Source organism: Elgaria multicarinata, chromosome 3 (assembly GCF_023053635.1).
Source record: "Elgaria multicarinata webbii isolate HBS135686 ecotype San Diego chromosome 3, rElgMul1.1.pri, whole genome shotgun sequence".
In the NCBI taxonomy this organism is placed as follows: domain Eukaryota; kingdom Metazoa; phylum Chordata; class Lepidosauria; order Squamata; family Anguidae; genus Elgaria; species Elgaria multicarinata.
The window spans coordinates 55,973,232-55,987,005 of NC_086173.1; the positions used below are offsets into that span (position 1 = coordinate 55,973,232).

The 13,774-nt window shown below is 44.1% G+C and overlaps 1 protein-coding gene across 5 annotated transcripts in view; it reads right to left on the reverse strand.

Annotated features, from left to right (window-relative positions):
- The window catches only part of SEPTIN9 (septin 9), a 257,294-nt gene that overhangs the window by 18,335 nt on the left and 225,185 nt on the right, over positions 1-13,774 (reverse strand). For 3 of the 5 annotated variants that reach the window (XM_063120374.1, XM_063120378.1, XM_063120377.1), the window contains 4 exons: positions 11,555-11,749; positions 2,418-2,546; positions 2,089-2,170; positions 311-448 (listed from right to left, as the gene is read on the reverse strand). In XM_063120374.1, the coding sequence (XP_062976444.1) occupies positions 311-448; positions 2,089-2,170; positions 2,418-2,546; positions 11,555-11,749 (544 nt within the window). The remainder of the gene's footprint in view (positions 1-310; positions 449-2,088; positions 2,171-2,417; positions 2,547-11,554; positions 11,750-13,774) is intronic. The other 2 variants (XM_063120375.1, XM_063120379.1) reach the window with 1 other exon arrangement.

Consider the following 13,774-nt stretch of genomic DNA (forward strand, 5'->3'; position numbering starts at 1 on the left):
TGACCCGGTTAATCACCTAAGACGGAGATCAACTGAGAAATAGTGACTGGCCTAAAGTCACCCAATGAGCTTTTGGGCAAGTGGAGACTGGAACTCTGGACTCTACAGCCGAACACTCTAACCATTACATGCTTGGCACATCTCAAATCATGACCTGCAAGAGGGAGAATGCAGCACAAAAAGGTGCTGACAAACTAATCTCAAGAAGCTAGTAGCAGACAGGCAAGTATAGAATCTAGAGAATAATATTTATTTGCTTTGCTCATGTATAGGAAAAAAAGGTGGTGCAGTTCACAAGGAGTATACATACGAGTGGCCGGTGGCAGGGATGAAATATATACAGCAGTGGACTCTGCTGTCTGGTATCCGCTTCTTCCGGTTAATATTGAGCTCTTCTTGGAGGTACTTCTCATATTGGTCATTGATGAACTTCATAATGGGTTGCCAACTATGCAAGGGGGGAAATGTATGTAAAAGGAGGAGCCATATCTATATAGAACTCTTCAGAAAACATTCACACATGTGCATACACACAACTTTGGATGCAATGCTAAATACCCTTGGAAATACGTTTCAGTGATACCAGTGTCTGAGCTCATTCCAAGTAGATGGCTTTGGGACCAAGGGGTCAGAGGCACAGGACTGTAAGAGATTGGACCCCAATTCCTAAAGTGGAATTTTTTACACCAAGTGTCATTTTGGACTACAACTCTCATAATCCATGCTGGCTGGGGCTGATGGCTTGTGTAGCCCAAAACATTTGGAGGGCACTGGGTTGCTCATCCCTGTTCTACACATTCTGGATGAATTCCAGAACCACCCTGTAGCAGAGGCCATAAAAATGTGGTGTTGTAGGATTGCTCCAGGAATCTTTGAGCTCTGACCCCTTTTTTGGAAAGTCAGTATTGATGGGGTTAAAGTGCGGGCTGCAGCCACCCCACTCCACCATGGCCTGTGCCCACTTGCCATGTAGAGAAAAAGTCAATGCATTTGGAGAAGCTCAAGTTATAAAACCAAATCCAAAACTTGATCGTGGAAGGAGACTTCCACGTGGAATGGTTTGATAGAAATACAAACCATTCAACATCTGAAGAGACATCCTTTTTCCACTACAAAAATATAATGTTAACACCCATAAGCTCTTCCCACATATGCATGGGAATTGTAAGAAACTAGAAGATATGCAGACAACCTTTTTTCTATAACAAGCCTAAGATTATATTTGCCCTTTTCAAAACTTCAGGACATTGCCAAGGCTTCCACTGCTAAGTATATCTTAGATAACTTGTTTTACTTTTAATGTGTATTATTTTACACTTACTGTTGAAGGTCACCTGCTGTTATTTTGAAGTTAATAAACTTGGATGGATTGCTCTGAGCTTTCACAGGCTGCATTTACAGAATTGTATCTTGGCTTAATAAGCAGACATATGAACAAGCTTTCCCACCATTCATGTGAATCAGGAAGGGGGCTATAAGGCCATCGAGTCCAACCCCTTCCTCAATGCAGGAATCCACCTCCCTGGGTTATTGGTTCCATTCTCTTTCTGCCCCATCAGTCAGGAAGTTTTTTCTCAAAATCCACACACACTGTGGATTTGTTCCTTCTCTAACAGTGCATCAGGGCCATAACAGATTCCTTAGAGTTCCAACATGAGCTCTTAAGATGGAGCCTTTTCTTACTTAGATTTAATTCTTCCCACCCTACATTACAGTCCAGAACCACAATGAGTCTGGTAAGGAACAGGGCAATGTTTTGAACCTACTGATAAAAATAAGGCAAGTCATAGTGTAGAACAGGGTTGGGCAACTTGTGGCTCTCCAGAAGTTTTGGCCTACAACTCACATCAGCCCTAATCAGTATAGTCAATGGTGAAGGATCGTGGATGTTGTAGGCCAAAATATCGGGGTGGGGTGGGGGCGCAAGTTGCCTCGTCCCACTGTAGAGAGATGCAGAGGTGGTGCACTAGTTTTTCCCTCCACTACCAGCCAGCTGAATGTAGCCTGCTGAAAAGCTTTGCTCACCACCCCTTCCCACCCTCTCCATGCCCAGTGCCTTTGTGCACTTGACATTTGATGGCCCCTCACCAATTCTCATTGTTGATGTGGTCTCCAAATCCTGGGGTGTCAATAACAGTCAGCTTCATGTGAACTCCCTTTTCCTCGATATCTGAAATAGAACGTAAAGAAGGTAGGTAACAACACGTCACCCTAGGATCAATGCGGCAGCAGAAAAAAAAATCCTTCCATATAGGCACATTCACTAGATAGACAAAAAGGACATACAGAGATGCAAGCATTTCAGAAATCCTAGTGAGCCAAATGAATGGTCCCCTTTCCTCTGTGCCCTGGCTGACAGATCCTCAACATCCTCATCTCCCCAGAAAACAACCCCACAATCTCTTGGCAAAGCTTACCATGTGTGATAGACTTGATTTCAATGGTCTTGGGGATGCGTTCTTCAGGACATGGCTGCACAGATTTACGGCTGATTTTGGATTTGAAGAGGGTGTTGATTAGAGTGGATTTTCCCAAACCACTCTGACCTGAAAGGGAGCAAGATGCACAAATATCAGAAAATCCTTCTCTTTCATTATTCGTATCGCCGCACAGCAAACCTCTACACATTCAAACAGTGTTCAGATGCCATTTGGCTACACATACACAGACAGCTATGGCTTGGTCCTTGACTGGAGCAAGCCTAATTCTGTTGATTCTGTCTGGTTTGGCTGACAAAGATCCAATACTAAGCACTGGGGAAGATTTATTTCTGTCTGATGCCATATGCACCATACAATTGATCTGAACAGCAATTGGAGCTGTAGTTCAGCATGTTGCTGCTTTAGTTCTTCCTAGCATATATAAACCAACCTAAAATTAAGATCAGTTTTATGTATTTTATATTTACTGTTCCTCGATCAAATGGAGAGGCAGGTAAGAGATGATGATGATGATGATGATGATGAAAAGAGAACCAAGCCACCTTTAATTCAATCAAAAAAGCCAACTGGGGGTCAGATTTGTTTTATTGATTTGATATGATATGATATGCATCCCTCCTTTTTACCATGGAAAGGGCACTCAAAGTGGCAACATAAAACTTGATTAAAACAATAACAAAACAAATGTATCAAAACACAATTAAAAACACAGCAATGACAGGATGAAAGCAGCACCCAACACAACAGACCTGTTTACACGCCAAAGGCCATTTGAATAAAAAGATCCTTGCCTGTTGGCAGAAGGACAGCAGAGAGGGAGTGAACGTAGCCTCCCTCAGCAGGGAGTTCCACAGAGCAGCTAAGAAGAAGGCACTTTTTCATATTGCCATGAAATGCACCCCTGAAGGCAGCAGTCTCAAATGAAGGGCCTCTCTCAAAGGTCTTAAAACCTAGGAGGGTTCATTTGGGAGAAGACAGTCTTGTATGTAGCCTGGTCCCAAGCTTTATAGGTCATAACCAGCACTTTGAATTGCACCCGAAAAAGGGACCGGTAGCCACTGAACCTGTTGTAACAAGGGAGTTATGTTCTCCCTGTCACCGATTCTGGTCAACAGTCTGGCTGCAGCATTTTAAACCACATACAGCTCATTCCACATACAGTGCATTACAGTAGTCCAAATGGGATATAACTAAGGCGTGTGAGACCATGGCCAGATCAGACATCTCCAGGAACATGCACAGTTGATGCACTAGCCTCAGTTGTGCGAACTCATTCCTCGTTACCACTGAAACCTGGGTATCCAGGTTCAAGGCCAAGTCCAGGAGCACACTCAAACGGCGACCCTGAGCGGGAGTGCAAGCTGCTGCAGACTCAGCACAGGGATTCAGCACAGGTTGAATCCCTGATCCTTGATCAGCCTTTTGACTATCCAGGAACACACGACGTATTTGATTTCTGTCCCTCACCTTTGCTTAAAACGTGGTTTGCTCCTTTCCTTTAATTCCTATAATTTGCAAGATTTCTTACATTGAAACCCACTACTTAGCCACTGCACTATGCCGGTTGACAAGCATAAAATGATGTTTTCCCTAATATTAACTGCTTTGGGGTTATATCATTTCTATAAGGACGATCTGCAACAAAATATTGCAGTATTTCCTCAGCCCCTTGAGTGCTCCAGTTGAGGGTTTGAGTCAGTCATGCCATCCTCTGGGATACTATAAGCTGTTAGGAGCTCAATCAGAACAATTCACTCTCTTCCCTGATACCCATTTATTTCCTTTCCAATGGACACTCAATATCCCATGGTTCATGGCATCCAGTGAGTATGCTTATCCTCATTGGACTTTTTGGGGTGCAGATTTGCCTCCCACATTTAGACTTTTTTGTACTTCTGCAAAGCTTGGGCATCCCTCAAGCATGCCGAGACCTGCCTCTTGTGTTTTCAATGCCCTCATTTTGGCTGCATTTCTGCTGACACGGGAGCAATAAGTTCACTATTAGAGGGAGTGATATATATATATATATGAAATATAAGAAATGAACTCATCTCATTTATAAGAGCAATGAACTCTCTCCTCAGTCTAGAGGCAAAAGTTGCTTCCAATTTCAAGATTTTAATTGACCTCTGACGTACCACATATTATTTTCCTTCTTTTAGTTGACACCCTGCATGTATAATAAATCCAGCTGTTACGAAGAAGAGAGGATGCACCTAATGTTTCTGAATGAAAAACCATCCATGGATCTTTTTATCAGCAAACTGAGAAGGATAGATATACTAATTAATCAGTATTACACTAATGGTGTTGTTGAAAAGGAATTATATTGGTTATTTTACACAGATGCAGTCATTGTTTGAAGTCCCAAACGCAAGTCAAAATTCAAAAAGCCCAAATATCAAAAGAGTCAAATGAGGAAACACACGAGTTTGTCTTGTTTAAATAAGGATGTTGTGGGGGGATTGTCACAGGGGTTTGGTCTTACACAGAACACAGGAAATACAGTCTGCCTGCATGGGTTACAGAGATCTTAGCCACCATGGGAGCAAGGCAGCTACTTTTAACATCAAAAGTGGAGGCCTTTTGCTAAAGCAATTTTACATGTTTGTCTAATGCACATCCACCACCTCTGTCTAGCGTCTGCTTCTCTCTCATGGTCTTAAAAAAATCAGGGTGGGCTGACTCAGCTTAAGAAGAAGAGGCAACAACAGAGTGATGGGTTGGAAATGCTGCCTCTAGTCCTCCATGGTTGGCCTTGAAGTGGGAGCAGCTTTCCCTAGGGATAAGCAACCACACTTGGCTGATGGAATGGAATAATAACATAAGAGCATAAGGAGTGCTGTGCTGGATCAGACCAAGGGTCCACCTAGTGCAGGACACAGAACAACGGGCTCAAGTTAAAGGAAGCCAGATTCCAGCTGGACATCAGGAAAAACTTCCTGACTGTTAGAGCAGTACGACAATGGAATCAGTGACCTAGGGAGGTTGTGGGCTCTCCCACACTAGAGGCCTTCAAGAGGCAGCTGGACAACCATCCGTCAGGGATGCTTTAGGGTGGATTCCTTCATTGAGCAGGGGGTTGGACTCGATGGCCTTGTAGGCCCCTTCCAACTCTGCTGTTCTATGATTCTAGTCCAGCACTCTGTTCACACAGTGGCCAACTAGCCATTGGCCAGGGATGAACAAGCAGGACATGGTGCAACAGCACCCTCCCGCCCATGTTCCCCAGCAACTGGTGCACACAGGCTTATTACCTTGAATACTGGAGATAGCACACAACCATCAGGGCTAGTAGCCATTGATAGCCTTTGCCTCCAGGAACTTATTCAACCCCTTTTAAAGCCATCCAGATTGGTGGCCATCACCACATCCTGTGGTAGTGAGTTCCATAATTTAACTATGCTCTGTGTGAAGAAGTACTTCCTTTTATTTGTCCTGGATCTCCCACTAATCAGTTTCATGGGATGACCCCGGATTCTAGTATTTTGAGAGAGGGAGAAAAATGTCTCCCTATCCACATTCTCCAATTCTTATCCTTGAAATTCAGTCCAATCCAATGGTGAGTTACGGGACAGGCAGCCTAAATCAAGGGAAGAGAAGTCCTAGTTAACCTTATTAACTTCAGCCTATGTGCAGGCCTAGTTGTGTGTCTGTGTGTTCCATATTTATTTGTACACAACAGATGCAAGTAAATTTACATGGAAGGAAAAAAGACATAGTGGTCCAAGGGAAATGCTGCAGTTTCACTTAAATGCACACACACACACACAGAGTGAATCCAATTCAGCCTTCCAGAGGTATATTCAAACTGATGTGTAAAAAGGAATGAATATTTTATGGGCCTCAGAAGAAACAAGGGAAGTAGATACAGTGCTATATTTCTGGTGCTGTCTTCCATTAAGCCACAAATAAAGACAGAAGAATTCTAAACTGAATGCTTCACTTCCTAAATGTCTCCAGTTGGCTCAGGAGAGGCTGTGGGACAAGTAAGGGTTTTATTAAAAACTGTACATTGAGCCATTGCTAGGAGATGAAACAAAGTATTCTTAAAATTGAAATATTCATTCTGGTAGAATTCAGTCAATGAGAACTTTCTGATCCTTTGATCATTGTGAAGTGCTGAATTGTTCATCCACTAATAGGGAATGTGAGCTGGGTTTAGACTTTCATGAGACTAGTTTTACCCTACTGATGGTGAAGTGTTGTCGCTTGGCTGAGGAGCCAAAGGGGCACAGCTACTATCTACGTGATTATGAGTGAACACTGCTAAGTCAGAATCCCCTTGGATAGCCAGGTTGCCTGACCTGGTGCAGAGAGCCATCAATCTCAGGAGTGGAGATGGCAGGAGGGGTGCCACTTCTCACCTGTCACACACTGCATGTTTGTGGGGAACCCGTTACTAAATCATTTGTAGACAACCTGATTCCGGGTCAGGATTTCGTAGGTATCAGAGCAACTCCCTCACTGCGATCTGTTAAAAGTCAGCCCTCAACACAAGCTTTTCCCATGATTTGGAGGCAGTGTCCAACCTCCCCCACCACCCCACTCAAGTGGGCCAGGCCTCTGGGTGATGTAGTGGCCCACGGGGAAGACGGGTCTTACCCGGGATCATCCAGATCAGCACCTCCTCTCCGTGGGCAGATCTGGACTCTCAGAGATGTTGATCACAGCACCTTCAAGAGGATGGGTGGATGAGACAGCCCATCACAGCCAGGCCTGGTGAGAAGATCTAGACCAGCAGGCCAGTGGAGTAGACACTTCCTGGAGGCTGTTGGGCTTGTGCACCACATCCCTGCTACTAGATCTGGCTTCCGTTTCCCCTACAAGTTGACCTGCCCTCCAGAATTCTTGCTGCCCAAGGCTGAAATCCTGATTTCCCCTTCACCTTGGCGTCACCCACAATCACCCTACACATGCCCCCCAACACTTAAACTTATGTTAAGTCTGCACCAAGGCAGGAGAAATGCAAGGCCACTGCACTAAGCTTAAGACTATTGTACCAACGATGGCTGCATCTACACAATATTAAGTCTGCAAGGCTCTCTGCTTGAAGATTACAGAGTCTGCAAGTAGCTAGACAACTTCAATGCATTCCCACAATGGGCCTTTCCAAGATGAGGAGGGGGAGGAAGAAGGAGCAAGCACCATGCTCAAGAATTGAGCACCATGCTCAAACATACCCAAGGCCTGCCTGCTTAGGCCAGCACTTGGGGTGGGAGGAGGAGACCTGGCCTGTGAGTGACCAGCAAAACATGGGACTGAACTTTATAGAATTAGCCCATTCCATCATTCACTGCCCTTCCAGTTATGTCACTCCCCCCCAACCCCCGGTGGCCTAGGCACAAGTTATGGGTCACTGTGACGAAGGGGGTAATGCACTTCTTTGTATTATGCTGGGCTTTTGGTGTGCATACGCATACACACCTTCTGCCAGAGAAGGGCAGAAGAACACAGTGCACTAAAAGCTCAACATTACCCAGAACTGGCTTTTATTATCTCTAGTGGAAAATTAGGAGATGCTCAGGATGTGTTAGAAGCGATCACTCATACCCTGAGATTCCTTAGTTGCCAGGAAGTGAACATCTCTAGCAGCACATTTGCTACCAGCAATCTAATCTAAATGCATGCTGAAGTACTGCAACTGTTCAGCCTACATTTTGGTAGGACTTTGTTCCTAGCATTGTTAGAGCTCAGAATGAGTTTATTCTGCTCAATGATGAAACATCCTACAGCTGAGTCTGCGTCTCTAGACTTGTTACAGAGCATGAGAACCAAGGTTTTATTCACACCACCTGGAGATCAGAACTCTAAAAGAAACTGACTACAGTAAAGAAGCTGGCAGCTGGGGCACCTCTGAGGCTGAAGGCAGCCAGGTGGGCCACAGTGCTCCAGGATCATTGGCACATTGAATGAGATCATCTAAACAAAGTTCCCCCCTCCAGAGGTTTCATCATGCAGCCAGCCAGCCAGCCAGCACTGGGATCACAGGATCTTTGCCCAACACTTTGGCCAGAGCTATTAGCCAACTTGTTAGGGCCGCATGCTTCCTCTCTGACTCACCATCATTTCCAACAAATCTTTAACTAAAGACAGGAATTCCTTGCTATCCCTTCAAAACAGCAGTGATGTGGAAAGGCAGCATATGAAATAGACTGGTGGCTAGTTGCAATTATATAATTTATTTTTCTTCTAAACTTAGTGACCTATGCACCTAGTACCATAAACCCCAGTAATGCTATAAATCCTGCCCACTCTCTCATTCAAGCTTTCAAAATAATTCTTTCATACAGTAGAACTCATTCCAGCTGGCAAGCAGTCAACCTAGCCTCAACAGTAATGCCAGCGACTCATGGTGTCACTTTAATTACAGTATTTAAATAATGTGTCTTTTTTTCCCTTTGTTTTGCTCCTCCCAGTCAATCAAATAGGAGGTGGGCACTTCACAAGAAGAGGTCTGGGATGTGGAAACAACAACAAAAAGGCCTCCTCTCTGCACTGTCCTACAGAAATGAGAACCTCTGAACTCCACAGTGAAGTCTCCACAGGGAAGGGATGTAGCCAGGGAGAAGCGGCAACAACATCATACTGAGGATCTTGAACTGTGTCCAGTTAACTTCAGTGTTAATGAAGCCTCCCCACTGCTTCAGCAGAATCTAGAGTTATGAGCAGTCAGTGGCAGGAACGTCAGAGAAATCTGCAAAGGATTCAGATGAGTTCGGGTTTCTACGAATTCAGCCTATGGATTCTGCAGTGGACTGGCTCTTTCCAAATTGTGTGGATTCTGCAGACTTCCAGACCTTTTTAAAGAAACTTTTGAAGGGGGATTTGCACAAGTCTCCATTAGTGTGAATGTGCATTTGCAAACAGGAATGAAACAAAATCCATACTAGTCAGTGGAAGTTAGGTGGAAAGGGAGCACGCTCCAATCTCCAAAGTGCTAGAGAATGCTTTGTTCCTGTGGAAGACAGAGGGCAGAAGGTCTTTCTTCCAGCCCAAGGTTCATAGGTCGGTGGGGGTCTCTATGCAAAAATATTGTACCTAGCTGGTTTGAAGGGTCAGGGATGAGCCAGGGCTTTCCCTAGCAGTGCTCACACCTCTCACTTTGTGAAATATGACTAGAGAGACCCTGCTCCCGAACCACTACAGCACAGAACTGAGAGGAGCTTTTAGTTGTGTCTCCAAATAAACCACACAGATTCAGAGCCTAGGCTTCTTCTGCTCTAAGTCTTTCACCGCCCAGATGCAATGTACCCCCCCCCTTACCAAAACACCAGGAAATCAATGAAGAATGAGCTGCGAGGCCACATCTAACCATGGAAATGGAAACAAGCCCCTCTAAGGAGTGTTGTGTGGCTACTTACTGGAATTGTGGATTGCTATAGCAACCAGAGGTCATCTCCTGCAAGACTTCAGTGAGCAACAGAAGATGCACCTCCCCCTCACACACACACATGTGCACACACACACTGTTGATGGGCATTGAGCATTAGGGAAATAGCTGGGTTTTCTGGGAATTAAAAAAGGGAGCCAAGCAAAGATGAACTCAAAACCATGACTGATGATCCATAAATTAAGCTGCATGTAATGAGAGCAAATCACTGTGGTAACTGACCACTCTCAGTAGAAGACTTTGCTTTCCTCTCAAAACAGGATGGTCTAGGATGGCCTTCCCCAATCTGGTGCCCTTAAGATGTGTTGGATTACAACTCCCAGTGTGCTGTAGCCAGCCATGCTGGTGGGGCATGTTAGGAGTTAAGAACATAAGAACATAAGAAGAGCCCTGCTGGATCAGACCAAGGGTCCATCTGGTCCAGCACTCTGTTCACACAGTGGCCCACCAGCTGTCGACCAGGGACTCACAAGCAGGACATGGTGCAACAGCACCCTCCCACCCATGTTCCACAACAACTGGTGTATGTAGGCAGCAATTGGTGTATACAGGCTTTTAGTCCAACACATCTGAAGGGCGCCAGGTGGGGCAAGGCTAGTCTAGGAAGTGACCAAGGGAAGTGGAACCCAACATCACTCCTCCCTATAATATGAGATCTTAAGCAGTTTATTGATGTTCTCTTTGGAATTCAGCAGTTGAGATGAAACCCACTGAAAAAATTACCCTCTGCAAGTGTACTATTTTGCAATTCCAAAAGACCTAGCAGGAATACCGAGGCAAAGAAGACCATGAGTTTTAGTGGAAGAAATTCAATCAGACACACTAGCTCAGTTCAGACAACATGTTAGTCAATGAAGTGTGAAAACTCCACTCAACAGTTGAGTTTTTAGGGGGTACTCCCCACACAACATGTTCTAACTCCACAATTGTGTGACTGTGGGCTACTGTGGAGTTGAGTAAAATCCACTGTGACGTTTGATTGACATTTCCTCCACCCTCTCTCCTCCCCCAGGCCTCCCAATGGTATCCCACCAGCCATTGCTGCAAAAACAAAAAAAACAATCCAAGCAGCTCTCCCAGAGCGGCACTCACTCCTTTCACCGCTCATGCCAAGGAACTCTATAGCCAGTGGGAAAAGTCAACTCAACACAACAGAAAACTCCATGGAGCCCACCACACCACACACCACACACCAGTTGTGCAGGGATTCTCCTCTGCACAGTGTGGATATTCTGAATGGAGTGTTTTTAAAAAAAACTCCACCATTGCATGGAGTTTTCCCGCCAGACAATATATTTCTCAACGAAGGTGTAAAAACTCCACTGTGGAGTTCTAAAACCCTCATTGAGAAACATGTTGTCTGAACTGAGCCACTGCCTAACTAACAGTGTGCTAGCTGCTTGAGCTGCCACAACAGAGATGTGTTAAAAGGTACAAGTTCTTGACCTTTGACATTGCAGTCAGGACAAAGGGGCTTGTTAGAGGAACTTTGACATCTGGGCTACAAGGCGCCTGCAGTGAGTTGGAGTTTTAATAATAAAACAGGAAAGAATTTGCCAAATTTCATAAATTCAGAACTCTCCAGGGTTAGTAAAGATGACCTTACGAGAGAGAAAATAATCCTCTCAAGAAACCGTAAAAGGAGAAGGTAACTCCTCAAAGGACAATTCCGTAGCATACACAACTCAGCAACCCCAGGCACTAGGAAAAGAAGACTCACCAACCACCATGATGTTAAACTCAAACCCTTGCTTCATGGCTTTTCTCCGCATCTGCTCAAGGATAGCATCTATGCCAACATAGGCAAAGTCAGCAGCCGGTTTCTCCGTCCGTGTTGGTGGGGCTTGCTTGAGGCCAGGATCTCGAGTGGCATCCATCATGCTGCTTGGGTAGCTGGGAGCGGCCTCTGGACCTGCTGACGAGAAGAAAATATATATATTATATATTCATATTTCTAATAATAAACCCATACAAATGAAAACTTTTTAAAAAAACATGGAGTAAGCTACACCATCCAAAGCACGGGGATATCTCTTTGTGGCTGGAGGTGGAATGCGAGGAAAGAAAGTCAGGAAATTTGATGCTTTTTTAAAAGCCAAAATGGATGTTAAATTTTATCCCATGTCAGTGCTTGACAGACAGACAACATAGATAGAATTAGCTCAGGAGTGAAACTGACATGAAATTGGCATGTATATGACAGTTCAAAGGTGACTTAGCCACAGATCTGTATTCATCAAGTATTGGAACAGATCTAAATCTCTCCTCTATAGAAGACTTCCCACAAAAACAAAGGGAATATGGGCCTCAATTTATAACTATGAGTGGAGAAGAAAATCATGTGTGCACACACACACATTAATATATAATTGTACATTTATAATATATACTTAAATATAAAAGCATGGAAATTCTAAAAAGGAAGCTGGACCATTTTCAAAGCACAACTCTCCATAAAATAATGATAATAATACCCACCCACAGCCATGCTTTTAAGCCTCTTTTCTCATGCCCCCTTTCCAATTCTATTTAAAAAAAATGCTCCATCTTGTCTTGTAGCATACTATGCACCATGCTTTATTATTTTTTTTGGAATTGCTCAATATGGTGTGTTTTTAAAACTTTTTCAGATAGCTCAAATGCCATGTGCCTTGCTCATAAGAGTTTGTATCTGGGTATGTGCTAACCTGTCAGGAGCATTTTAGGATGTGTGTTTTTGCAAAGTGATAGATGTGAGGCAGTGATCTTCAGATCTTCCACATGCCTCATGATTCTGAAACACACTCCAAATTCATATGATAGACTGTTGGCAATAGTCCTGGATCAAAAAATTATAGAGCGAGAAAGCCAAGATGCCTTTTGATGACTCCTGAAATAGCGGCATTTTTAGAATGGGAGAGCCAAGCATTTTTTGCTATTCTTGCTCACCACTTGGAAAGAATAATTCCACATGGAAAGTATTTAGCCATTTGTAGGAATGTTTTGTTATCTAAACAGTCAAACTGCAGCCGCTAAGTAAAACAAAGCACATTTCCAGCCTTACCCATTTCAAGCTAACCAGAAATAGGAGGAGAAAAGAGAGGGACCTGCAACCCTGAACTTTCCAGATCCATGAAAGACATCTTGCACAAGCCCCAGAATGGCAGAATAAGAGCCCCTAAAAGTGAGGGAGACAGACTAGATTGTGTTCACATAGCAAAATGTTTGGCTGATGCCTTGGAGTTCCCCTTTTTTGGAGTGGGGGTGGTTTAAGGTTTTCGCCATCCACACCTCACCAGCACTGAAAAGGGGTTGTCCAGGTCATTTTCAATGCATCCAAAAATTATCCTCCAGGATCAACCAGGACATGAGACATCAATGCTGTACCATGGAGAAAACAGAGAGCAATACTATTCCCCTCAAGCCTAGCATGCTTCCATCAACCCCAGAAAGCCCATTTGCTCCCCTTGACCTGGCCAAAAAAGCATATTTGTTTGTTTTATTTATAACAACATTAATAACCCACATTTTCCTCACCAGAGATGTGAAAAGCAACCAATAAAGGGAACCAAAACAAACAACAACAACAATCCAATCATTAGTAGTTCATTCAAAGCAACGAAACAACAGACCAATACTAAAAACAGCATAAAACCCACCCAAGCAAACCAGAACTAAAACATCATGTCTAAACTACAGTAAAAAACAAGAGTTTGTTGAAAAATAAACATCTACAAATGCCGGTGGAATGCAGGCAACAAGGACGAAAAGCTAGCCTTGCTGGGCAGGAAGTCCTACATATGGGGTCACTGAGAAGGCCCTCTCTCCCAGTGCCACCAAACATACATCAGAAGGGCAGTGGTATGTGTTAGAGTGCCCATCAGTAGACCTTAAAAGGTGGGCAGTTTTAAATGAGGTGGTCCTTCATGATCAGCCATGTCTTTTGGCAGGGCAACAACTC